Source organism: Zophobas morio, unplaced genomic scaffold (assembly GCF_036711695.1).
Source record: "Zophobas morio isolate AGI-343-1 ecotype UQ-CSIRO unplaced genomic scaffold, CSIRO_AGI_Zmor_V1 ptg000016l, whole genome shotgun sequence".
Lineage (NCBI taxonomy): Eukaryota > Metazoa > Arthropoda > Insecta > Coleoptera > Tenebrionidae > Zophobas > Zophobas morio.
This window is the reverse complement of record NW_026972121.1, coordinates 3,339,204-3,367,090: the sequence shown is the minus strand read 5'-3', so window position 1 is coordinate 3,367,090 and position 27,887 is coordinate 3,339,204. Positions and strand designations below refer to the sequence as shown.

The 27,887-nt window shown below is 33.5% G+C and overlaps 1 protein-coding gene across 2 annotated transcripts; it reads left to right on the top strand.

Annotated features, from left to right (window-relative positions):
- On the top strand, positions 1–27,546 carry LOC135129561 (collagen alpha-1(V) chain-like). 2 transcript variants are annotated; one of them, XM_064056747.1, is made up of 18 exons: positions 1–123; positions 21,386–21,510; positions 21,682–22,048; positions 22,109–22,268; positions 22,318–22,788; positions 22,838–22,912; positions 22,971–23,540; positions 23,588–23,893; positions 23,943–24,104; positions 24,148–24,399; positions 24,445–24,696; positions 24,746–25,447; positions 25,492–25,761; positions 25,808–26,185; positions 26,231–26,463; positions 26,508–26,719; positions 26,770–26,954; positions 27,001–27,546. In XM_064056747.1, exons 2-18 carry the CDS (start codon positions 21,411–21,413, stop codon positions 27,358–27,360), a joined length of 5,055 nt encoding a protein of 1,684 aa, XP_063912817.1. In that variant the 5' UTR covers positions 1–123; positions 21,386–21,410; the 3' UTR covers positions 27,361–27,546. The 2 variants fall into 2 exon arrangements, with proteins under 2 accessions (XP_063912817.1, XP_063912818.1); XM_064056748.1 differs by lacking the exons at positions 1–123; positions 21,386–21,510 and having other exon boundaries at positions 21,955–22,052.
- The last annotated feature ends 341 nt before the right edge of the window (positions 27,547–27,887 follow it).

Sequence of the window (27,887 nt, the reverse complement as noted above, 5' to 3'; positions counted from 1 at the left end):
TGCTGCGACTGTTGAAGACAGTCGAAGAGCGACAGTGCGGGCTGAAACGCGCGACGCGGACGCGCGAGTGTTGCTGAAATGGGGGGCTTGAGATGATGTGACATGTTTTACTCTCAAAATTAGGTAAGCGCTTTTTCGAGTCGAAAACTAACACTGAAATAACAAAACGTAATTTTTGAAATTAAACACGATTTTGCAAGTGCCCCCACAAAAAAAATCAATAGGCGCCAAATCAGGAGATTTCGCTGGCCAAGGAATTGCACTCCCTCATTGTGACATTTAAATTTAAATAATCCCTGATAATAAGAATGTTGTTTCTCTTTTCTTGTCATCCTAAAAATTTGTACTGTTTCAATATCATAGGTGCTACAAAATAAATAAAAAGCTGATTAAGAGAGTAAAATTTTCACAATTTTTGTTTTTACATGAAAAATCCCTATGTACAAAAAAAAAGATTTTACATTCTGTATACATTACGTAACTACCCCGCGCCCCACAAATTTATAATTAATTATGAAAGTGTAAACTTAAAAATTCGGAATTATTACAACTTTTTGAAGTTAAGAACTTGGAATTATTTGTGACCTATTTATTCATCCTATCATCGACTTCATTATTATTCATCGATGTTTTAAAATGCCATGCTTATTAATCAAAATTTATTTGTTTACTCACTCCTAAAAAATTGATGACCTCATTTCAAAATTTTATACAATAAATCATGTCTACAATAAGTTTTTTTTAAGTTTAGTTTCAAAAGTATTCCGGGAAGGGTCTTACCGAGGTTATTTGGGTTAAACTGTAACTGTAAATTAATCTCTAAATTTTAAAAAACACCCCTAGAATGCTAACGCAGCGAGTACGTTCAGGTCTTCCCACATTTTAATATTCAAAATTGTTTTTAAGATTCTCTTCTTTACAGACGATAAATCGATTTTTTTGTTAATAATTTAGCTTCTCAGGGACACCAATGAATATTTTTTAAATTACACCTGAACGTGCTCGCTGCGCTCGCATTCTAATCGTTGTTTTTTGCAGTTTAGTCTCATATTCATAGTCATATTCTAGATATCGAGATTAAAAAAAAGTCAAAACTGTAGATTTTCTCAATTTTTCGAATTTCAATTTTATCGAGTTTTCGACTTCTCGATTTTTCAACTTTCGATTTCTCAGTTTTTCTATTTTTCAGTTTTTTTTCTTCAATTTTTCGATATTTCAGTGTTGAAATGTTTCAATTTTTTGATTCTTTAATTTCTCGATCTTCAAATTTTCGACTTCTAGATTCTTCAATTTTTCAATTTTTGGCGTTTCTAAATTTTTGATTTTTCAATTCCCAACTTCTCGATCTCCCGATTTTTTAGTTTTTCTATTCTTTAATTTTCCCATTTTTCGACTTTCCGATTTTTGGATTTTTCCATGTTTTTGTTTAGGGATTTTTCAATTTTTATATTTTTCAATATTTCATTTTGACGTTTCTAAATTTTCGATTTTTCGATTTCTCAATTTCACAGTGAATTGACTTTTTGGTTTTTCAGCTTTTCGATTTCCCAACTTCTCAATCTCCCGATTTTTCAGTTTTTCAATTCTTTAATTTTTCCATTTTTCGACTTTCCGATTTCTCGATTTTTCAGTTTTTCGATGTTTCAATTTTTAATTCTTCAGTTTTTCCTTGATTTTACAATTTCTCGATTTCCAAATTTTCCATTTCTCGATTTTCAATTTTTCCATAATTCAGCTTTTCAAGATTTCAATGTTGAAATTTTTCAAATTTTCGATTCTTTAATTTCTCGATCATCAAACTTTTGATTTCTCGATTTGATTTTTACGATTTTCCTAATCATACATTCTTCATTTTTTCGATTTTTCAAATTTTCAATTTTCTACATTTCTAAATTTTCGATTTTTCGGTTTCCCAACTTCTCGGTATCCCGATTTTTCAGTTTTTCTATTCTTTAATTGTTCCATTTTTCGACTTACCGATTTCTAGATTATTCGATGTTTCAGTTTAAGGATTTTTCCATTTTTTGATTCTTCAATTTTTCGATTTTAATTTTTCGATTTTTTAATTTTTCAATTTTTGACGTTTCTAAATTTTTGATTTATCAATTTCATTGTTAATTGACTTTTTGGTTTTTTGGCTTTTCAATTTCCCAACTTCTTGATCTCCCGATTTTTCATATTTTCAATTCTTTAATTGTTCTATTTTTCGAGTTTCCGATTTCTCGATTTTTCAGTTTTTCGATGTCTCAGTTTTGGGAATTTTCAATTTTTCAATTCTTCAATTTTTCCTCGATATTTCAATTTCTCGATTTTCAATTTTTTCAAAATTCAGTTTTTCACGATTTCAGTGTTGAAATTTTTCACTTTTTCGATTCTTTAGTGTTCCAATCTTCAAATTTTCAACTTCTCGATTTTTTCATTGATCGATTTCTCAATTTCCCGATGTTTCAGTTTTACCATTTTCCAATTTATCGATTCTTTTAAGTTTTCGAATTTTCAATTTTTGATGTTTCTAAATTTTCGATTTTTCAATTTCTCGATTAATCGACTTTTTGGTTTTTCGATTTTTCGATTTCCCAACTTTTCGATCTCCCGATTTTTCAGTTTTTCAATTCTTCAATTTTTCCATTTTCCGACTTTCCAGTTTCTCGATTTTTCAATTTTTTAATGAGTCAGTGTTGAGATTTTTCAGTTTTTCAATTGTTTAATTTCTCGATCTTCAATTTTTCGATTTCTCGATTCGTCAATTTTTGATTTTTCGATTTTTCAATTTTTGGAGTTTCTAAATTCTCGATTAATAGACTTTTTGGTTTTTCGGCTTTCCGATTTCTCGAGTTTTCAATTTTTCGATGTTTCAATTTTGGGGATTTTCGATTTTTCCATTCTTCAATTTTTCCCCGATTTTTAAATTTTTCGTTTTTTTAATTTCTCGCTTTTCAATTTTTCGATTCTTTAATTTTTCGATGTTCAAATTTTTGATTTCTCAATTTCCCGATGTTTCAATTTTATGATTTTCCAATTTATCGATGTTTCACATTTTCGAATTTTCAATTTTTCAATTACTGACGTTTCTGAATTTTCAATTTTTCGATTCCTCAATTTCTCGATTAATTGAGTTTTTGGTTTTTCGACTTTTCGATTTCCCAACTCTCGACTTCCCGGTGTTGTAGTTTTTCAATTCATCATTTTTTCCATTTTTCTCGATTTTTCACTTTTTCAGTTTCAGTTTTGGGATTTTCCAATTTTTCGATTCTTCAATTTTTCCTCGATTTTTCAATTTTTCGATTTCTCAGTTTCCCGATTTTCAATTTTTCGAATTTTCGTTTTTCAAATTTTTGATTTCCCGACATTTTCATTTTTTTTTTCTCAATTTCCCGATGTTTCGGTTTAACAATTTTCCAATTTATCGATACTTCAGTTTTTCGATTTTTCATTTTCTCGATTAATTGACTTTTTGGTTTTTCAGCTATTCAATTTCCCAACTTCTCAATCCCTCGATTTTTCATTTTTTCAATTTTTCCATTTTCCGACTTTCCGATTTCTCGATTTTTCAATTTTTCGAGTCTTCAATTTTTCATCGGTTTTTTCAATTTATCGATTTCTCGGTTTCAATTTTTCGATTCTTTAATTTCTCGATCTTCAAATTTTTGATTTCTCATTTTTTTTCATTTTTCGATTTCTCAATTTCCCGACATTTCACTTTTACCATTTTCCGATTCATCGATCCTTCATTTTTTTGATTTTTGAATTTTTTAATTTTTGACATTTCTAAATTTTCGATTTTTCAATTTCTTATTTCCTCGATTAATCGACTTTTTGGTTTTTCGACTTTTCGATTTCACAACTTCTCGATCTCCCGATTTTTCAGCTTTTCAATTCTTCAATTTTTCCAATTTTCGACTTTCCGATTTCTCGATTTTTCAATTTTTCGCTTCTTTAATTTCTAGATCTTCAAATTTGATTTTTTCATTTTTCGACTTCCCGAGTTCCCGATGTTTCAATTCTTCGATTTTTCATTTTTTCAATTTTTGACTTCTAAATTTTCGATTTTTCAATTTCTCGATTGATCGGCTTTTTGGTTTTCGGCTTTTCGATTTCCCAACTTTTCAATAGTTTTACGATTTTCCGATTCATCGATTCTTCATTTCTTCGAGTTTTCAATTTTTGACTTCTAAATTTTCGATTTTTCAATTTTTGACACTTCTAAATTTTCGATTTTTCAATTTCTCGAATAATCGACTTTTGGTTCTTCGATTTTTGGATTTTCCAACTTCTCAATCTTCCGATTTTTCAATTTTTCAATTCTTCAGTTTTTCCAATTTTCGACTTTCCGATTTCTCGATTTTTTTCATTTTTCAATGTTTCGGTTTTGTGATTCATTTTTTCGATTTTTCATTTTCCCGGTTATCAATTTTTTGATTATTCAACATTTCAGTGGTGGAAATTTTCAATGTTTGGATTCCGATTTTCAAATTTTGGATTTCTCGTTTTTTTCATTTTTCCATTTTTCAATTTCCCAATTTATCGATTCTTCAATTTTCGATTTTCGACTTATCAATTCTTTAATTTTCCGATATTCAAATTTCAACTTCTCGATTTTTTCGTTGACCGATTTCTCAATTTCCCGATGTACCAGTTTTACCATTTTCCAATTTATCGATTCTTCAATTTTTCGATTTTTCAATTTTTCAATTTTTGACATTTCTAAATTTTCGATTTTTCAATATCTCGTTTCCTCGATTAATTGACGTTTTGGTTTTTCTACTTTGGATTTCCTAAGTTCTCGATTTCCCGATTTTTCAATTTTTCCATTTTTCTAGTTTCACGTTTCTCAATTTTTCAAATTTTCGAAGTTTCAGTTTTGGTATTTTTCAATTTTTCAACTCTTTAATTTTTCTTCGATTTTTCAATTTTTCGGTTCTTTAATTTATCGATCTTCAAATTTTCAACTTCTCGTTTTTTTCATTCTTTGATTTCTCAATTTCCCAATGTTTCAGTTTTACGATTTTACGATTCATCGATTCTTCATTTTTTAGATTTTTCAATTTTTCAATTTTTGACATTTTTAAATTTTTCGATGTTTCACTTTTGGGGTTTTTCAGTCTTTCGGTTCTTCAATTTATCTTCGATTTTCAATGTTTCAATATTGCAGTTTTGGGATTTTTCAATTTTTCCATTTTTCAATTTTTTAAATTTTACATATTTCGATTTCTCAGTTTTTCGATTTAACGACTTTTCGACTTCTTGACTACGATTTCGCGATCTTTCAATAGTTCGTTTCTCAATGTTTCATTTTCTCAGTTTCCGACTTTTGGGCTTTTTGATTTTCAAATTTTCGGATGTTCCGATTTTTCGATTTTTGATTTCCAAATTTTTCGTCATTTCAGTTTTCGAATTTTTCAATTTCCCGATTTTTCAGTTTTTCGGTTCTTCAATTTCCCGATTTTATTCAATTTTTCCATTTTTTTAAATTTTAGATTTTTCGATTTTTCTACTTTTCGAATTTTACGATTTTTTTATTCGACTTCTTGACATCTCGGTTTTTCGATTTTTAAAATTTTTCGACTTCGTTTTTCAGATTTTTTAATTTTTCAAGTTTCGATTCCTTAATTTTTCGATTTTTTCACTTCTCCACTTTTCAATCTTTTGATGTTTTTGTTTCTTGATATTTCATTTTATCAGTTTCCGACTTTTCGGCTTTTTGATTTTCAAATTTTCCGACGTTCCGATTTTTCGATTTTTGATTTACAAATTTTTCGTCATTTCAGTTTTGGAATTTTTCGATTTCTCGATTTTTCAGTTTTTCGATTCTTCAATTTCCCGATTTTATTCAATTTTTCATTTTTTTTAAATTTTGTATTTTTCGATTTTGCTACTTTTCAAATTTTACCATTTTTTATTCGACTCCTTAACGTTTCGGTTTTTCGATTTTTTAATCTTTCTAGTTTCGATTTCTCAATTTTTCAATTTTTTAATATTCCCATTTCTCGATCTTTTGATTTTCGACTTCTCGGTTTTAGGTTTTCCAATTTTGGCCTATTTTGTTTCTCGATGATTGAATTTTTCAGTTTTTCGATTTCCCAATTTTTTGATATTCATATTTCAGTTTTTGGATTTTTCAAAATTGAATTCTTCAACTTCTTAACTTTCCTTTTTTAAGTTTTCCGATCACACCTTTAGAAAACGAGCGAAGCGAGCACATTTAGATTCCTACTTTTGCCTGGTTCTAAAACACTTATATGCTCAAATTTTAATAAACTCAGGACATTCATGAAAATTTTCAAAAAAATTGTAGTAAAACACAAACAGCTTAAACTCACCACTTTATCCACTAAAACCACACCTTTTTTTTTCAAAAACCACGCAAAACTCACCTAATTAATTAACAATGGAAGACATACATTTTTACAACTTTGAAATTCCCAGTGGTTTATTTTTTAAAGAATGTGTGTTTTATCCATCCATCCCCACCGAAACTTTGATGACGTTACCTAAAATTGTGCTGATCAACCAATAACAAAAAAAACATATTGTATTCCGATTTTATTACTATAAAGACAAAACGAAAACAGGAAACAATTTAAAACAACGTGCACTTCCATTAAACGTAAACACAATATCACTAACAAGTCACAAATTCTCCAACAATTTACGGAATTTCTAATAAAACGGTCACAATTATTGACTTTTTAACTTCAACGCTGTAATAAAAACACATTCCGCTGAGATGCCAGCCAGACATAAAGTGCCCTTTGGATTTTCACATTTCTATTAATATAGATTCCAATTTATAAAATACGGACATATTCACACCAAATACGTCACCAATCGCTTAATTGAGAGACATCTTTTAATTCGTTTTGTGCTCTTGACGTCACTGCGGTCAATTAAACGAAATGTATCAAGTGGCGCTTAATGTTTGAAGCATTTATCATAATAATTAGAATATAGTGATGATGCGTCGACTACAAACGACTAAAAGATGTGTATAATTTGCGTAGTTGTTGCCAAATCGCGTCGAACTATAAAAATCACGGTTCGATTCTTGGTGAAGACCTATTTTTTTTTAGCTCGTATTAATACATCGAACTCACTAAACCGAAAAAATTATTAACACTTAACCGACTCAAAAGAAGTATATTTCCGGTACATCTTTTCCATTTTCCGATCCCCGTATCTTTTCCTGTAAACGTCATTCCCTTCTGCGTGTCATTCATATCAACGTCTTTACCCAAACAAAAAATAATCGGAAGTCGCGATAAAACGCCAAAAATCGGAATTCACTGAAGCGCGAACGACAAGAAGACAGGCTGAAATAATTCATCAAATGCCTCGCTTCCACATTCAAATTAAAACATTGGGCCGTATCGGCTCAATTTGCTCACTATTAAAATACAAAATCTCGTTAGAAGCGAAATTTGAACGAATTCAGGCGAAACTCCGGAAAATAAAAAAACGCCCGAACAAAGGTTCCAAGTGTGCTAATTACGCCGAATCTTATTACGGCCTTAATGTCACTACACACAATACTGAAATTCGATTAAAACGAAATTTGCTCTTCTTCATTCGGGTAATTTCATTCTCTTCCAGAGACAAAACGTTGCAAATTGTTAAATTCAATTTGCACGTCTCGAGAAAAATATTGAAGGGTCAACAGTCAAAAATCTGTAATTGTTGCGGAATAATTTGATTAATTAGGGCTTTCAGAGAGGATCTTTGATCTTAGGTGGAGTGCTGAAGACCGCAGCCTTTGCGGCTGATGGTAATGGAACATTACGCAGACCAGAAGTCTTATTTTAATATTAATAGCAGGAGTGAGGAATTAATGTTTTGTCGTCGCCTGGCATTGAGATTAATGACACTTGTGGAAATAAATCTGAATTGACTTTATTTTGTTACGATACGAATGGGTCAATTCAGGCCACTCATTTTTATTAAAATTAATAATCACAATAAAAGCTGATTGCTTCCTGATCTATATTCCTACTCACTAATATAACTTTTAATAGAATGGGTTATAATCACGTTTATTTCGGTGTTAGTGTTATTGGCGCCCCGAACAAAGCAGAAAGTGCCATAAAATAAGCACAAACGACTGAAGTTTGATTAGTTTATAAATACGGACAAAAACGGCGTATTGTTGGTTGCATAACTTGAATCCGCGTAATTGGCGCAGTCGCTAGCAACATTAAAATAATAAAATAATAATAAGATTTATAAAAATGTAAATTGGGTTACTTCAAGTTCCTTTGATCTCACGTTTTCAATAAAAAGAATAATATTTCAAAAGTATTTCCGTCTGTTCAGATTGAATTTTTTCCGTCCGTTTTTAAATTGAAAAAATATTGACGCAACACGTCGACGTTTAGTTTCACTTTAATAGCTAATTTTCAATTTATCAATTCTTCAATTTTTCGATTTTTTCAATTTTCCAATTTTTTACATTTCTAAATTTTCGATTATTCAATTTCTCGATTAATCGACTTTTTCGTTTCTCAGCTTTTCGATTTGCCAACTTTTCGATCTCCCGATTTTTCAGTTTTTCCATTTTTCGACTTTCCGATTCCTTGATTTTTCAATTTTTCGACGTTTCAATTTGGATATTTTTCAGTTTTTCAATTCTTCAATTTTTCCTCGATTTTGAATTGCTCGATTTTCAATTTTTCGGTTCCTTAATTTCTCTATCTTCAAATTTTCGATTTCTCGATTTTTTAATTTTTCGATTTCTCAAGTTTTCGATGTTTCTGTTTTACGAGTTTTTTTCAATATTTCAATTTTTGACGGTTTTTCAATTTTTCAAATTTTGACGCTTCAAAATGTTCGATTTTTCAATTTCTCGATCTCCCGATTTTTCAGTTTTTCAATTCTTCAATTTTTCCATTTTTCGATTATTAAATTTTTCGATATTTCAGTGTCGGAATTTTTCACTGTTGCGATTATTTAATTTCTCGATGTTTCAGTTTTATGATTTTCCGATTTATCGATTCTTCAATTTTTCAATTTTTGACATTTCTAAATTTTCGATTTTTCGATTTCTCGTTTCCTCGATTAATCGACTTTTTGGTTTTTTTGCTACTCTTTGATTTCCTAACTTCTCCATTTCCTGATTTTTCAGTTTTTCAATTTTTCCATTTTTCTAGTTTCACACTTCTCAATTTTTCAAATTTTTGAAGTTTCAGTTTTGGGATTTTTCGATTATTCAATTTTACGATATTTCAGTATCGGAATTTTTCACTGTTGCGATTATTTAATTTCTCGATGTTTCAGTTTTATGATTTTCCGATTTATCGATTCTTCAATTTTTCAATTTTTGACATTTCTAAATTTTCGATTTTTCGATTTTTCGTTTCCTCGATTAATCGACTTTTTGGTTTTTATACTTTTTGATTTCAATCTTCTCGATTTCCCGACTTTTCAGTATTTCAATTTTTCCATTTTTCTAGATTCACACCTCTTAATTTTTCAAATTTCGAAGTTTCAGTTTTGGGATTTTTCAGTTTTTCAACTCTTCAATTTTGCTTCGATTTTTCAATTTCTCGAGTTTCAATTTTTTCGATTTTCCGATTTTTATTTTTCGGTATTTCAGTATTGAGATTTTTCAATTTTTCGGTTCTTTAATTTCTCGATCTTTAAATTTTCAATTTCCCAATTTATCGATTCTTCGATTTTTCGATTTTCCAATTTTTGGCATTTCTAAATTTTCGATTTTTCAATTTCTCGATTAATCAACTTTTTCGTCTCCCGGCTTTTCGATTTCCCAACTTTCCGATCTCCCAACTTTTCAGTTTTTCAGTTTTTCCACTTTCCGATTCCTTGATTTTTCAATTTTTCGACGTTTCAGTTTGGATATTTTTCGGTTTTTCAATTCTTCAATTTTTCCTCGATTTTGAATTTCTCGATTTTCAATTTTTCGGTTCCTTAATTTCTCTATCTTCAAATTTTCGATTTCGCGATTTTTTAATTTTTCGATTTCTCAAGTTTCCGATGTTTCTATTTTACGAGTTTCCATTTTATGGATTTATCAATATTTCAATTTTTGGGGCTTCTAAATTTTCGATTTTTCACTTTCTCGATCTCCCGATTTTTCAGTTATTCAATTCTTCAATTTTTCCATTTTTCGATTATTTTTTCATTCTTTGATTTCTCAATTTCCCAGTGTTGCAGTTTTACGATTCATCGATTCTTCATTTTTTACATTTTTCAATTTTTCAGTTTTTGACATTTCTAAATTTTTCGATGCTTCACTTTTGGGATTTTTCAATATTGAATTCTTCAAATTTTTCGATTTTTCGATATCTCGCATTTTTCAATTTTTCAAGTTTTCAATTTTTAGATATTTCAATTTTTCCATTTTTCGATATTTTAATTTTTCAATTTTTAAAATAAATAAATAATATTTTTCGCTTTCTCAATTTTTCAGTTCTTCAATATTTCTGTTTCTCAATTTTTCGAATTTTTAACTTTTTCATTTTTCGATACAGACAAAAACGGTGTATTTTTGGTTGCATAACTTAAATGCGAGTAATTGGCGCAGTCGATAGCAACATTAAAATAATAATAAGGCTTACAAAAATGTAAACCGGGTTACTCCAAGTTTCCAAGTTCCTTTGATCTCACGTTTTCAATAAAAAAAAATAATATTTCAAAAATATTTCCGTCTGTTCAGATTGAATTTTTTAGTCCGTTTTTAAATTGAAAAAAAAATTGACTGAACACGTCGATGTTTAGTTTCACTTTAACAGCTAATTTTCAATGTTTCGATTCTTTAATTTCCCGATTTTCAAATTTTGGATTTCTCGTTTTTCTCATTTTTCCATTTTTCAGTTTCCCAATTTATCGATTCTTCAAGTTTTCGATTTTTCAATTTTCCAATTTTTTAAGTTCCTAATTTTTCGATTTTTCAATTTCTCGATTAATCGACTTTTTCGTTTCTCAGCTTTTCGATTTCCCAACCTTTCGATCTCCCGATCTTTCAATTTTTCCATTTTTCGACTTTCGGATTCCTTGATTTTTCAATTTTTCGACGTTTCTGTTTGGATATTTTTCAGTTTTTCAATTCTTCAATTTTTTCTCGATTTTGAATTTCTCGATTTTCAATTTTTAGCTTCCTTAATTTCTCTATATTAAAATTTTCGATTTTGCGATTTTTTAATTTTTCGATTTCTCAAATTTCCGATGTTTCTGTTTTACTATTTTCCATTTTATGGATTTTTCGATATTTCAATTTTTCACGGTTTTTCAATTTTTCAAATTTTGACGCTTCAAAATTTTCGATTTTTCAATTTCTCGATCTCCCGATTTTTCAGTTTTTCAATTCTTCAATTTTTCCATTTTTCGATTAGTAAATTTTTCGATATTTCAGTGTCGGAATTTTTCACTGTTGCGATTATTTAACTTCTCGATCTTTAAATTTTCAATTTCTCGTTTTTTTTTCATTTCTCGATTTCTCAATTTCTCGATGTTTCAGTTTTATGATTTTCCGATTTATCGATTCTTCAATTTTTCAATTTTTGACATTTCTAAATTTTCGATTTTTCGATTTCTCGTTTCCTCGATTAATCGACTTTTTGGTTTTTCTACTTTTTGATTTCCTAACTTCTCGATTTCCCGATTTTTCAGTTTTTCAATTTTTCCATTATTCTAGCTCCACATTTCTCAATTTTTCAAATTTTCGAAGTTTCAGTTTTGGGATTTTTCAGTTTTTTAACTCTTCAATTTTTCTTCGATTTTTCAATTTCTTGACTTTCAATTTTTCGATTTTCCGATTTTCAATTTTTCGATATTTCAGTATTGAGACTTTTCAATTTTTCGGTTCTTTAATTTCTCGATCTTCAAATTTTCAACTTCTCGTTTTTTTTTCATTCTTTCATTTCTCAATTTCCCAATGTTTCAGTTTTACGATTTTACGATTCATCGATCCTTCATTTTTTAGATTTTTCAATTTTTCAATTTTTGACATTTCTAAAATTTTCGATGCGTCACTTTTGGGATCTTTCAATATTGAATTACTCGAATTTGTCGATTTTTCGATATCTCGCATTTTTCCATTTTTGAAGTTTTCGATCTTTGGATTTTTCAATTTTCAAATTTTTGACGTTTCTAAATTTTCGATTTTTCAATTTCTCGATTAATCGACTTTTTCGTTTCTCAGCTTTTCGATTTCCCAACTTTTCGATCCCTCGATTTTTCAGTTTTTCCATTTTTCGACTTTCCGATTCCTTGACTTTTCAATTTTTCGACGTTTCAGTTTTTCAATTCTTCCATTTTTCATCGATTTTGAATTTCTCGATTTTCAATTTTTCGGTTCCTTAATTTCTCTATCTTCAAATTTTCGATTTCGCGATTTTTTAATTTTTCGATTTCTCAAGTTTCGGATGTTTCTGTTTTACGATTTTCCGTTTTATGGATTTTTCAATATTGCAATTTTTAACGGTTTTTCAATTTTTGACGCTTCTAAATTTTCGATTTTTCAATTTCTCGATCTCCTGATTTTTCAGTTTTTCAATTCTTTTTCAATTTTTCCATTTTTCGATTATTCAATTTTTCGATATTTCAGTGGAGGAATTTTTCACTGTTGCGATTATTTAATTTCTCGATCTTTAAATTTTCAATCTCTCGTTTTTTTTTTCATTTCTCGATTCCTCAATTTCTGGATATTTCAGTTTATGATTTTCCGATTTATCGATTCTTCAATTTTTCCATTTTTCGATTATTCAATTTTTCGATATTTCAGTGTCGGAATTTTTCAGTGTTGCGATTGTTTAATTTCTCGATGTTTCAGTTTTATGATTTTCCGATTTATCGATTCTTCAACTTTTCAATTTTTGATATTTTTAAATATTCGATTTTTCGATTTCTCGTTTCCTCGATTAATCGACTTTTCGGTTTTTCTACTTTTTGATTTCCTAACTTCTCGATTTCCCGAGTTTTCAGTTTTTCAATTTTTCCATTTTTCTAGCTTCACACTTATCAATTTTTCAAATTTTCGAAGTTTCAGTTTTGGGATTTTTCAGTTTTTCAACTTTTCAGTTTTTGTTCGATTTTTCAATTTCTCGAGTTTCAATTTTTCGATTTTCCGATTTTCCATTTTTCGATATTTCAGTATTGAGATTTTTCAATTCTTCGGTTCTTTAATTTCTCGACCTTCAAATTTTCAACTTCTCGTTTTTTTTCATTGTTTGATTTCTCAATTTCCCAATGTTGCAGTTTTACGATTTTACGATTCATCGATTCTTCATTTTTTACGTTTTTCAATTTTTCAATTTTTGACATTTCTAAATTGTTCGACGCTTCACTTTTGGGATTTTTCAATATTGAATTCTTCAAATTTGTCGATTTTTCGATATCTCGGATTTTTCAATTTTTCAAGTTTTCGATTTTTATATTTTTCAATTTTTCCATTTTTAGATATTTTAATTTTTCAATATTTAAAATAAATGAATAATATTTTTCACTTTCTCAATTTTTCAGTTCTTCAATATTTCTATTTCACAATTTTTCGAATTTTTAACTTTTCCATTTTTCGATTTTTCAGTTTTTCAATTCGTCAATTTTTCCATTTTTCGATTTTTCAGTGTCGGAATTTTTCATTGTTGGCGATTATTTAATTTCTCGATCTTTACATTTTCAATTTCTCGTTTTTTTTCATTTCTCGATGTTTCAGTTTTACAATTTTTGCATTTTTCTAGCTCCACATTTTTCAGTTTTTCAAATTTTCGAAGTTTCAGTTTTGGGATTTTTCAGTTTTTCAACTCTTCAATTTTTCTTCGATTTTTCAATTTCTCGGGTTTCAATTTTTCGGTTCTTTAATTTCTCGATCTTCAAATTTTCAACTTCTCGTTTTTTTCATTCTCTGATTTCTCAATTTCCAAATGTTGCAGTTTTACGATTTTACGATTCATCGATTCTCCATTTTTTAGATTTTTCAATTTTTCAATTTTTGACATTTCTAAATTTTTCGATGCTTCACTTTTGGGATTTTTCAATATTGAATTCTTCGAATTTGTCGATTTTTCGATATCTCGCATTTTTCAAATTTTCAAGTTTTCGATCTTTAGATTTTTCAATTTTTCAATTTTTGACGTTTCTAAATTTTCGACTTTTCAATTTCTCGATTAATCGACTTTTTCGTTTCTCAGCTTTTCGATTTCCCAACTTTTCGATCTTCCGATTTTTGAGTTTTTCCATTTTTCGACTTTCCGATTCCTTGATTTTTCAATTTTTCGACGTTTCAGTTTGGATATTTTTCGGCTTTTCAATTCTTCAATTTTTCCTCGATTTTGAATTTCCCGATTTTCAATTTTTAGGTTCCTTAATTTCTCCATATTCAAATTTTCGATTTTGCGATTTTTTAATTTTTCGATTTCTCAAGTTTCCGATGTTTGTGTTATGTGTTTTACGATTTTCCATTTTATGAATTTTTCAATATTTCAATTTTTGACGCTTCTAAATTTTCGATTTTTCAATTTCTCGATCTCCCGATTTTTCAGTTTTTCAATTCTTCAATTTTTCCATTTTTCGATTATTCAATTTTTCGATATTTCAGTGTCGGAATTTTTCACTGTTGCGATTATTTAATTTCTCGATCTTTAAATTTTCAATTTCTCGTTTTTTTTTCATTTCTCGATTTCGCAATTTCTCGATGTTTCAGTTTTATGATTTTCCGATTTATCGTTTCTTCAATTTTTCAATTTTTGACATTTCTAAATTTTCGATTTTTCGATTTCTCGTTTCCTCGATTAATCGACTTTTTGGTTTTTCTACTTTTTGATTTCCTAACTTCTTGATTTCCCGAGTTTATAGTTTTTCAATTTTTCCATTTTTCTACCTTCACACTTCTCACTTTTTCAAATTTTCGAAGTTTCAGTTTTGGGATTTTTCAGTTTTTCAATTCTTCAATTTTTGCTCGATTTTGAATTTCTCGATCTTCAATTTTTCAGTTCCTTAATTTCTCTATCTTCAAATTTTCGATTTCTCGATTTTTTAATTTTTCGATTTCTCAAGTTTCCGATGTTTCTGTGTTACGATTTTCCGTTTTATGGATTTTTCAATTTTTCAATTTTTGACGCTTCTAAATTTTCGATTTTTCAAGTTCTCGATCTCCCGATTTTTCAGTTTTTCAATTCTTCAATTTTTCCATTTTTCGATTACTCAATTTTTCGATATTTCAGTGTCGGAATTTTTCACTGTTGCGATTATTTAATTTTTCGATCTTTAAATTTTCAATTTCTCGTTTTTTTTCATTTCTCGATTTCTCAATTTCACGATGTTTCAGTTTTAAGATTTTCCGATTTATCGATTCTTCAATTTTTCAATTTTTGACATTTCTAAATTTTCGATTTTTCCATTTCTCGTTTCCTCGATTAATCGACTATTTGATTTTTCTACTTTTTGATTTCCTAACTTCTCGATTTCCCAAATTTTCAGTTTTTCAATTTATGCATTTTTCTACCTTCACACTTCTCAGTTTTTCAAATTTTCGAAATTTCGGTTTTGGGATTTTTCAGTTTTTCAATTCTTCAATTTTTCCTCGATTTTGAATTTCTCGATTTTCAATTTTTCAGTTCCTTAATTACTCTATCTTCAAATTTTCGATTATTCGATTTTTTAATTTTTCGATTTCTCAAGTTTCCGATGTTTCTGTTTTACGATTTTCCATTTTATGGATTTTTCAATTTTTCAATTTTTAACGCCTCTAAATTTTCGATTTTTCAATTTCTCGAACGCCCGATTTTTCAGTTTTTCAATCCTTCAATTTTTCCATTTTTCGATTATTCAATTTTTCGATATTTCAGTGTCAACATTTTTCACTGTTGCGATTATTTTGTCTGCTGGAAATAAATTTACTTATTATTATTATTATTATTATTATTATTATTATTTAATTTCTCGATCTTTAAATTTTCAATTTCTGTTTTTTTTTTCATTTCTCGATTTCTCAATTTCTCGATGTTTCAGTTTTATGATTTTTCGATTTATCGATTCTTCAATTTTTCAATTTTTGACATTTCTAAATTTTCGATTTCTCGTTTCCTCGATTAATCAACTTGTTGGTTTTACTACTTTTTAATTTCCTAACTTCTCGATTTCCCGATTTTGCAGTTTTTCAATTTTTCCATTTTTCTAGCTCAATTTTTCAAATTTTCGAAGTTTCAATTTTGGGATTTTTCAGTTTTTCAACTCTTCAATTTTTCTTCGATTTTTCAATTTCTCGAGTTTTAATTTCGGTTCTTTAATTTCTCAATCTTCAAATTTTCAACTTCTTTTTTTTTCATTCTTTGATTTCTCAATTTCCCAATGTTGCAGTTTTACGATTTTACGATTCATCGATTCTTCATTTTTTCGATTTTTTAATTTTTCAATTTTTGACATTTCTAAATTTTTCGATGCTTCACTTTTTTCGATTTTTAGATTTTTCAATTTTTCCATTTTTCGTTATTTGAATTTTTCAATTTTTAAAATAAATAAATAATATTTTTCGCTTTTTCAATTTTTCAGTTCTTCAATATTTCTATTTCTCAATTTTTCGAATTTTTAACTTTTCCATTTTTCGATTTTTGTTTGATTAAAGTTTGATTAGTTTATAAATACGGACATAAACGGTGTATTGTTGGTTGCATAACTTAAATCCGCGTAATTGGCGCAGCCGCTAGCAACATTAAAATAATAAAATAAGGGTTGTGAACATGTAAACCGGGTTACTCCAAGTTCCTTTGATCTCACGTTTTCAATAAAAAAATTAATATTTCAAAAGTATTTCCGTCTGTTCAGATTGAATTTTTTTCGTCCGTTTTTAAATTGAAAAAATATTGACGGAACACGTCGACGTTTAGTTTCACTTTAATGGCTAATTTTCCATGTTTCGATTCTTTAATTTCCCGATTTTCAAATTTTGGATTTCTCGTTTTTTTCATTTTTCCATTTTTCAATTTCCCAATTTATCGATTCTTCAATTTTTCGATTTTTCAATTTTCCAATTTTTGACGTTTCTAAATTTTGGATTTTTCAATTTCTCGATTAATCGACTTTTTCGTTTCTCAGCTTTTCGATTTCCCAACTTTTCGATCTCCCGATTTTTCAGTTTTTCCATTTTTCGACTTTCCGATTGCTTCATTTTTCAATTTTTCGACGTTTCAGTTTGGATATTTTTCAGTTTTTCAATTCTTCCATTTTTCCTCGATTTTGAATTTCTCGATTTTCAATTTTTCGGTTCCTTAATTTCTCCGTCTTCAAATTTTCGATTTCGCGATTTTTTAATTTTTCGATTTCTCAAGTTTCCGATGTTTCTGTTTTACGATTTTCCGTTTTACGGATTTTTCAATATTTCAATTTTTGACGGTTTTTCAATTTTTCAATTTTTGACGCTTCTAAATTTTCGATTTCCCAACTTTTCGATCTCCCGATTTTTCAATTTTTCCATTTTTCGACTTTCCGATTCTTTGATTTCTCAATTTCTCGATGTTTTAGTTTTATAATTTTCCGATTTATCGATTCTTCAATTTTTCAATTTTTGACATCTCTAAATTTTCGATTTTTCGATTTCTCGTTTTCTCGATTAATCGACTTTTTGGTTTTTCTACTTTTTGATTTTCTAACTTCTCGATTTCCCGATTTTTCAGTTTTTCAATTTTTCCATTTTTCTAGCTTCACACTTCTCAATTTTTCAAATTTTCGAAGTTTCAGTTTTGGGTTTTTTCAGTTTTTCAACTCTTCAATTTTTCAATTTCTCGAGTTTCAATTTTTCGATTTTCCGATTTTCAATTTTTCGATATTTCAGTATTGAGATTTTCCAATTTTTCTGTTCTTTAATTTCTCGATCTTCAAATTTTCAACTTCTCGTTTTTTTTTTTTCATTCTTTGATTTCTCAATTTCCCAATATTGCAGTTTTACGACTTTACGATTCATCGATTCTTCATTTTTTAGATTTTTCAATTTTTCAATTTTTGACATTTCTAAATTTTTCGATGCTTCACTTTTGGGATTTTTCAATATTGATTTCTTCAAATTTGTCGATTTTTCAATTTTTGAAGTTTTCGATCTTTAGATTTTTCAATTTTCCAATTTTTGACGTTTCTAAATTTTCGATTTTTCAATTTCTCGATTAATCGACTTTTTCGTGTCACAGCTATTCGATTTCCCAACTTTTTGATCTCCAGATTTTTCAATTTTTTCATTTTTCGAATTTCCGATTACTTGAATTTTCAATTTTTCGACGTTTCAGTTTGGATATTTTTCAGTTTTTCAATTCTTCCGTTTTTCCTCGATTTTGAATTTCTCGATTTTCAATTATTCGGTTTCTTGATTTCTCTATCTTCAAATTTTCGTTTTCATCAATTTTTTAATTTTTCGATTTCTCAAGTTTCCGATGTTTCTGTTTTACGATTTTCCATTTTATGGATTTTTCAATATTTCAATTTTTGACGGTTTTTGAATTTTTCAATTTTTGACGCATCTAAATTTTCGATTTTTCAATTTCTCGATCACCCGATTTTTCAGTTTTTCAATTCTTCAATTTTTCCATTTTTCGATTACTCAATTTTTCGATATTTCAGTGCCGGAATTTTTCACTGTTGCGATTAATTAATTTCTCGATGTTTCAGTTTGATGATTTTCCGATTTATCGATTCTTCAATTTTTCAATTTTGGACATTTCTAAATTTTCGATTTTTCAATTTCTTATTTCCTCGATTAATCGACTTTTCGTTTTTTCTACTTTTTGATTTCCTAACTTCTCGATTTCCCGGTTTTTCAGTTTTTCAATTTTTCCATTTTTCTAGCTTCACACTTCTCAATTTTTCAAATTTTCGAAGTTTCAGTTTTGAAATTTTTCAGTTTTTCAACCCTTGAATTTTTCTTCGATTTTTCAATTTCTCGAGTTTCAATTTTTCGATTTTCCGATTTTCAATTTTTCGATATTTCAGTATTGAGACTTTTCAATTTTTCGGTTCTTTAATTTCCAGATCTTCAAATTTTCGACTTCTCGTTTTTTTTCATTCTTTGATTAATCAATTTCCCAATGTTGCAGTTTTACGATTTTACGATTCATCGATTCTTCGTTTTTTAGATTTTTCAATTTTTCATTTTTTGACATTTCTAAATTTTTCGATGCTTCACTTTTTAGATTTTTCAATTTTCCAAATTTTGACGTTTCTAAATTTTCGATTTTTCAGTTTCTCGATTAATCGACTTTTTCGTTTCTCAGCTTTTCGATTTCCCAACTTTTCGATCTCCCGATTTTTCAGTTTTTCCATTTTTCGACTTTGCGATTCCTTGATTTTTTAATTTTTCGACGTTTCAGTTTGGATATTTCTCAGTTTTTCAATTTTTCCATTTTTCCTCGATTTTGAATTTCTCGATATTCAATTTTTCGATTCCTTAATTTCTCTATCTTCAAATTTTCGATTTCGCGATTTTTTAATTTTTCGATTTCTCAAGTTTCCGATGTTTCTGTTTTACGATTTTCCATTTTATGAATTTTTCAATATTTCAATTTTTGACGCTTCTAAATTTTCGATTTTTCAATTTCTCGATCTCCCGATTTTTCAGTTTTTCAATTCTTCAATTTTTCCATTTTTCGTTTATTCAATTTTTCGATATTTCAGTGTCGGAATTTTTCACTGTTGCGATTATTTAATTTCTCGATCTTTAAATTTTCAATTTCTCGTTTTTTTTTCATTTCTCGATTTCGCAATTTCTCGATGTTTCAGTTTTATGATTTTCCGATTTATCGTTTCTTCAATTTTTCAATTTTTGACATTTCTAAATTTTCGATTTTTCGATTTCTCGTTTCCTCGATTAATCGACTTTTTGGTTTTTCTACTTTTTGATTTCCTAACTTCTTGATTTCCCGAGTTTATAGTTTTTCAATTTTTCCATTTTTCTACCTTCACACTTCTCACTTTTTTAAATTTTCGAAGTTTCAGTTTTGGGATTTTTCAGTGTTTCAATTCTTCAATTTTTGCTCGATTTTGAATTTCTCGATCTTCAATTTTTCAGTTCCTTAATTTCTGTATCTTCAAATTTTCGATTTCTCGATTTTTTAATTTTTCGATTTCTCAAGTTTCCGATGTTTCTGTGTTACGATTTTCCGTTTTATGGATTTTTCAATTTTTCAATTTTTGACGCTTCTAAATTTTCGATTTTTCAAGTTCTCGATCTCCCGATTTTTCAGTTTTTCAATTCTTCAATTTTTCCATTTTTCGATTATTCAATTTTTCGATATTTCAGTGTCAACATTTTTCACTGTTGCGATTATTTAATTTCTCGATCTTTAAATTTTCAATTTCTGTTTTTTTTTTCATTTCTCGATTTCTCAATTTCTCGATGTTTCAGTTTTATGATTTTTCGATTTATCGATTCTTCAATTTTTCAATTTTTGACATTTCTAAATTTTCGATTTCTCGTTTCCTCGATTAATCAATCAACTTATTGGTTTTACTACTTTTTAATTTCCTAACTTCTCGATTTCCCGATTTTTCAGTTTTTCAATTTTTCCATTTTTTTGCTCAATTTTTCAAATTTTCGAAGTTTCAATTTTGGGATTTTTCAGTTTTTCAACTCTTCAATTTTTCTTCGATTTTTCAATTTCTCGAGTTTTAATTTTTCGGTTCTTTAATTTCTCAATCTTCAAATTTTCAACTTCTTTTTTTTTTCATTCTTTGATTTCTCAATTTCCCAATATTGCAGTTTTGCGATTTTACGATTCATCGATTCTTCATTTTTTCGATTTTTCAATTTTTCAATTTTTGACATTTCTAAATTTTTCGATGCTTCACTTTTTTCGATTTTTAGATTTTTCAATTTTTCCATTTTTCGATATTTGAATTTTTCAATATTTAAAATAAGTAAATAATATTTTTCGCTTTCTCAATTATTCAGTTCTTCAATATTTCTATTTCTCAATTTTTTGAATTTTTAACTTTTCCATTTTTCGATTTTGGGCTAAAGTTTGATTAGTTTATAAATACGGACAAAAACGGTGTATTGTTGGTTGCATAACTTAAATCCGCGTAATTGGCGCAGTCGCTAGCAACATTAAAATAATAAAATAATAATAAGGCTTATAAAAATGTAAACCGGGTTACTACAAGTTCCTTTGATCTCACGTTTTCAATAAAAAAAATTATTATTTCAAAAGTATTTCCGTCTGTTCAGATTGAATTTCTTTAGTCCGTTTTTAAATTGAAAAAAAATTGACGCAACACGTCGATGTTTAGTTTCACTTTAATAGCTAATTTTCGAGTTTATGATCGTTATTAAAAACCGTTGTAAGTACTAAACAAATAACTAACAAACAATAAAGCAATTAACGTGGGGGCGAATCTTGCAAACAAACTATAAAAAGATAACACTCGACCCAATCAATAATCTTTTCATTATTCGCAGTGGATGGTAGCTACTGGAAAACGCAATGTTCCCTCGGACCGCCACGAAGACTGAGGACTCTAAAAATTTCCCTTCACTTTTTCTCCTGGTTTTAAGTTTGCCCCTTCTCACGACTTCCCAAAATGGTAAACACGTTTAATCAATATCACCAACGCAATTTCTGCCTCTGAAAGAATTGCACAATTTAAAAACGACTTTCAAATCTTGATTAAAAGTTAAATGACCATTTAAACTTGATTACATTCCGTCGCACTAATTGTGCATTCATAATGCAAGGTCGAAACATTCATTTTTAGCCGACGCCGTCTTGGACTTGATCGAGGAGACCAACCTTTGGGAGGAACCACAAGGAATTATGCGAATTTTGGGTCGTTGTTTTAATAATACTGATGTTGTCACACCTTTGAAGTCGGATTGGGCGTACCGGTTTAACGAGAATCAAATCTCTTTGAGTAGTAATGAAGTCTTCCCTCAAGGATTTCCCACGGATTTTTCGCTATTGACGGTAGTTAGACCTACGCCTGGACACATTTACCCGTTGTTGACTATTTATAGTGAGGATGGACAAGAACAAGTCGCTGTTGCAGTCGGGAGCGACGTCACGTTTTACTACTTTGATGTGGACGAGCCCGTCGAGTTCGGACTAGCTTTGGATGACGGGGAGTAGGTGAAGACGCAGTTTCTTCATTTACCAACATTTGATTTTTGTTAACATTTGTCCAGGTGGCATCGATTGTCCTTCAGCGTTAAGGGAGATTCGGTGACTTTGATTCATGAGTGTAACGAAACTATAACTAAAGCGCTGGAAAGAGAAACGTCGCGGCTGAACACCAATGGGATCACGTTGATTGGGTTCGAACTGACCAATGAGGAATACTATAATGTAACTACCCTTGGGTACCCTCCAATCAAACTTAACGAAATTGTTCCAGGGTGACATACAACTACTCCAAATAGCACCAACCCCAGACGAAGCCTATGAAATGTGCAACAAAACCCCCAATTGTGGTCTCCTTTTAAGCCAAAGATCTTCTTTCCCAGTCACCGAATCATCGTCAACGTACCTTTACACCTCCACGGTCAACCAATTCAACGAACTAGATTCCAATTACTCACTGTCAGTACCTCACAGAGGCGACATCAACGAATACGACGAAGAAAATTTCGACTTTGGTGCAAATTCGACCTTCAATGGCGATTTTGATAACACAACAGATACTGAATCCACCACACTGATCAACATCCCTGTGTACTACCCATACCGGGGACCTCCAGGACCCAGAGGGTACACCGGACCGCCGGGCCCTCCAGGCCCGCCCGGTCCCAAGGGAGATTCTGGAAGAGACGGCCTATCAGGGGTCCACGGTCAGCCGGGACCCCCCGGCCACGTCTTCCTCGTGCCGGTAACTACTCACCCCCTCACTCCCCCAAGCCTCACTTTAATCATTCCAGCTGAACATGCAAGGGAACGAAAAAGGTCCAGACACCCATGCCGAAAACTTCCGCCAACTCCTATCCCAACACATGGTAATGACCACAGAGTACATTTTCTTATACCTAACAGTTATTTGAAACGATGTTAAAGATGTCGATGCGAGGGATTGAGGGCCCGATGGGTTTGACGGGAGTCCCAGGTTCCCAAGGTCCTCCGGGTCCCGAAGGCAACAAGGGCGAGCCTGGGGATATCGGCGAACCGGGACCGCTTGGAATGAGAGGGTCACCGGGAAGTAGTGGCCGACAGGGACGCAGAGGCCGTCCGGGGACTGACGGGGAGAGGGGTCTGACCGGACACCCAGGTCTCAAAGGGGAGCAAGGCTTGATCGGGCTGCCGGGACTCCCGGGAGACAAAGGGGAGAGAGGCGTCCCGGGAGCTGTCGGGGAACCCGGGTTACGCGGCCACGACGGCATGCAAGGAGAAGAGGGTCCTCCGGGTTTGCCTGGTGTACCCGGAGAAATGGGTCCGCGAGGTTTTTCAGGTCCTAGGGGCATTCCAGGAGTGCCGGGCCCCCCTGGAATACCCGGAGTGGAAGGCCCGCCGGGGAGCAAGGGCCATCCGGGACCATCTGGACAGCCAGGGTCACCAGGACAGTCGGGGCCTCAAGGAGCAGTAGGACCACCAGGACCACAAGGACTGCTAGGCCCACCAGGACCCATGGTGCGTTGACATAAATAAAACCACAGTAACTCAATTAATATCCATAGGGACCACACGGTAAACCAGGTATTCCGGGCTTGCCGGGCTCCGAAGGTTTACCAGGAAACCCCGGCAACCCAGGTCCTCCAGGAACGAAAGGTGAACAAGGACCGATCGGATACTCGGGACCTATCGGATTTCCAGGTGCCCGTGGCGTCAAAGGTGACGATGGAAAACGCGGCCCACCTGGCGACAAAGGTGATAAAGGGGACAAAGGTCTAGAAGGCGAAAAAGGGGAGCCAGGTCCGAAAGGAGAAATCGGGATTGTGGGAATGCCAGGAATTCCGGGACTAGAGGGGCCCGAAGGACCTAAAGTACCGGCACGACACACTTTGTATGCCATATATTACACGATAATCGTAGGGTTTTGATGGTCCTCGGGGAGAAACAGGAGTCGTCGGACCACCCGGCGAAAAAGGCAAAGACGGACTCGCAGGTCTTCCCGGCTATCCAGGATCCGCGGGTGAAAAAGGCGACAAAGGTGCGACAGGACGTTTCGGAGAGCCCGGTGAAAAAGGAGAACGAGTTAGTATTTCATTTTCAACATAATCCATCACATTCAAAGTAGGGCAACACAGGTAACCCAGGTGAAAGGGGTGAAACCGGACCTAGAGGGTTCCGCGGATCTAGAGGCCGAAGAGGACGGGAGGGTCTACAAGGACCTAAAGGAGACACCGGACAACCTGGGTCTCCTGGTCCGCAGGGTGAAATTGGCCCTCCTGGTGCAGAAGGATCTCGTGGATTCACCGGACAACCGGGTCCTCCGGGTCCTAATGGCAAGGATGGAATTACTGGACCTCCAGGAGAACGCGGACCTCCTGTAAGCTCTCATTGTCAATTTATAATAAATACTAATTTCGAGTAGGGTGAACCAGGATCACCGGGTTCAGTAGGCGCTCCTGGCGTGATTGGCCCGCCGGGACCCACCGGAGAAATCGGACCGGTTGGTGAATCAGGACCTCCGGGACTACCCGGGGTGCCGGGTGAGCCAGGAATACCTGGTGACTCTGGAAAGGAAGGGCCACCGGGAGCGCTAGGACCGGAAGGTAAACCAGGACCGCCGGGTCCAACCGGCCTGCCCGGTTTTCCAGGAGAAAGAGGAACAAACGGACTTCCAGTATGTTTGTCGAATTTTTTAACACTGTATATAAGACAGTCGTTTCTAGGGGATGCCAGGTCTCAAAGGAGAAACGGGACCTTCAGGACTGCCTGGACCTGCAGGTGACAAAGGACAGCAAGGCGACCCCGGAACCGACGGTCCGAAAGGACCGGAAGGTCGAAGAGGTCCTCCGGGTTCTCCTGGCGCCGGAGGCGCCAAAGGAGAAAGGGGCGATGCAGGTCCTCCAGGTCCCTCTGGTAGAGACGGACTACCCGGATCACGCGGTTTACCGGGAGCACCGGGCCCAGTAGGCCCCCCTGGTGAAGACGGAGATAAAGGGGACACCGGACCTCCGGGCGAAAAAGGGTTTAAAGGCAGTCAAGGGGAGACGGGACCACCTGGTAGTCTAGGCCCACCCGGTCCACGAGGCGAACCCGGCGCGCTCGGACCCCCCGGAGAAAGAGGTCATCCGGGAGAAATAGGAAGACAAGGAAGCAAAGGCGAAGATGGACCTACCGGTCTACCAGGACCCGCGGGACCAGCAGGTTTGCAAGGATTACCAGGACCACCGGGAATGAAAGGGGAAGTAGGCGACATTGGTCAGAAGGGACCGGTAGGTCCGGCTGGGTCACCCGGGGAAATTGGACCCAGAGGATCGAAAGGTGCCGACGGAGTACCCGGACTACCCGGACCTGACGGTCCATCAGGTGCTAAAGGCGATGCGGGACCACAAGGACTACCCGGACCTCCGGGTATTGACGGAAAACCTGTAAGTATCTCAAAGTTGAAAATTAAATCACGTATTTGTATAAGGGCGAACGAGGTCCTCAAGGACTAAAAGGCGACGACGGGAAACAAGGGATACAAGGCCCGTCGGGTCCGAGAGGACCCCCGGGTGTGGAAGGCCCGAAAGGCTCGCTAGGTCCTGAAGGTTTCCCCGGACCACCTGGTGAACCAGGAATCATGGGACCGAAAGGAGACCCTGGCAAAGACGGCGAAGAGGGGAAACAAGGAGAGCAGGGTTTACCGGGTAATCCGGGGCCGGCAGGCCCCTTAGGACCTCCCGGAGCACAAGGAAAACCAGTAAGACTCTACTTTGTGGTATTTGTGATCTTCACGTCACTCGTAGGGACAAGAAGGTCCAGCCGGAGTCCAAGGAAACACGGGACTTCCAGGCGAAAAAGGTGACACGGGACCAGTGGGGTCCCTCGGGCCTCAAGGATCCCCGGGACCGCAAGGCGTGCCTGGGTCTCAAGGACCTCCGGGTTTGCGCGGTGGCGCCGGACCAGCGGGCGAAAACGGACCGCCTGGTGCCAGCGGCCAACCCGGACTTCCGGGAAAGACTGGCGACGTGGGTCCTAGAGGTCCGAAAGGTGACAGGGGAAGGCGCGGGCCGAAGGGTCACCGTGGCGAGATGGGGATGGCTGGGATTAAGGGCGACATGGGCGAAAAGGGGGAGCGAGGACCCAAAGGTCCACCAGGACCGGAAGGTCGGAAAGGAGATATGGTAAGAACTGTAGAGTTATAGAACTGTAAACAGTGAGGGTTTTAGGGCCCCGTGGGCCCGATTGGAATGAAAGGTAACGATGGCCCTTCCGGACTACCTGGACTGGAAGGGCCAACGGGTCTTAAAGGTTCTGAGGGACAAACGGGAGTGAAAGGTGAAGCCGGACCGCCTGGTCCCCCTGGGCCGCCAGGACCACCGGCTGAAATGCCCTTATTACCGCCTGAAATGTTATTCGAACAGGAATATAACAGAGCGAAACGAGACTTAGAGGATTTGATGTAAGTTAGGACACATTTTAGTACCAAACTACATTATAATTTAGAACGGAATACGAAGACACGGTGGACAACAAAGGTTCAAACAATGACGCAACCGAAGGAGAGAATGACGTAAATAGTCGATTCTTGGATATGTACTCCACCATCTACGGTATGCGACAAGACCTGGAAAAAGTGCGAAAACCCCTCGGTACTAGAGAAAACCCAGCCCGATCTTGCCGGGACTTGTATTTCGGGCATCCACACTTCTCTGACGGTACAAATCAAGTAACAGTTGCCACAATGACTCAATTTTTTTTTTGGTAGGGTGGTACTGGATTGACCCGAATTCCGGTATGATCGACGACGCGATTTACGTTTTTTGTAACATGACCGCGCAAGGTGAGACCTGCGTGTTTCCGGATATCCACAGCGCTACCATGCCCAACATCCCCTGGCGGAAAGAAGGCAACAAAAACGATTGGTACTCGAGGCTCAGGGGTGGTTTTAGGGTAACTACGTCTATTTTGAAGGAACTTGAATCACTCTAGTTTTCAGATTACGTACGAAACGGTGGGGGTTGTACAGATGACCTTCTTGCGACTTTTGTACCAGGAGGCGTACCAGAACTTTACGTACACGTGTGTCAATAGCGCCGCTTGGTTCAACACGAAGACGAACTCTTATGATATGTCGGTCAAGTTTAGGGGGGAGAATGAGTACGAATTTTCGTATGGGAAAACTAGACCTAGGGTTATTGGTGATGGGTGCCAGACGAGAAAAGACACGAGTGAAACCAGCTTTGAAATAAGGACGAAGAAGTTGGAACGACTTCCAATTGTGGATTTTTTCCCGGTGGATTATGGATTGCCTAATCAAGCTTTTGGGTTCACTATAGGACCCATTTGTTTGAAGTAAATAATCATAGTAACGATAGATTTAACAATGTACTCTTATTTTATGTAGCGATGTCACAGCGCCTTAAGATTATTTTAGTACTAAGAAGCGAACGTGTAAATACCTTACAACACTGCCATCTACTTTGATAGGTTAAGTACGACTATATTTAAGTATAATGTACAGATTTTAAAATAAAACACTTGGTAAACGTAAGTTATCTTTTTATTCGATCTCTCCGGTTTTTCAATTTTCCAATTTATCAGTTTTTCGATTTTTCAACTTTTTTTGATTTCTCAATTTTTCAATTTATTTTATTTTTAAAAATTTTTCCATGTTTAACTTTTCGATTTTGTGCTATTTAAGTTTCTCAATTTTTTGATTTCTCGACGTTTGGATTCTTCGACTTTCAAATTTTTCGATTCTTCAATTTTTGGATATTTTAATTTTTAAATTATTTAAATTTTAGAATTTTCTAATTCTCGAGTTTCCAGAATTTCGATTTTTCCCATTTTTCGTCGTTTCAGTTTTGAAATTTTGTTTTCTCA

Coding starts and splice junctions, on each gene's coding strand:
- LOC135129561 (XM_064056747.1), top strand. CDS start 21,411: ATGTTCCCTCGGACCGCCACGAAGACTGAGGACTCTAAAAATTTCCCT. Junction 22,269..22,317: donor CCAATGAGGAATACTATAAT/GTAACTACCCTT, acceptor AAATTGTTCCAG/GGTGACATACAACTACTCCA. Junction 22,913..22,970: donor AACTCCTATCCCAACACATG/GTAATGACCACA, acceptor ACGATGTTAAAG/ATGTCGATGCGAGGGATTGA.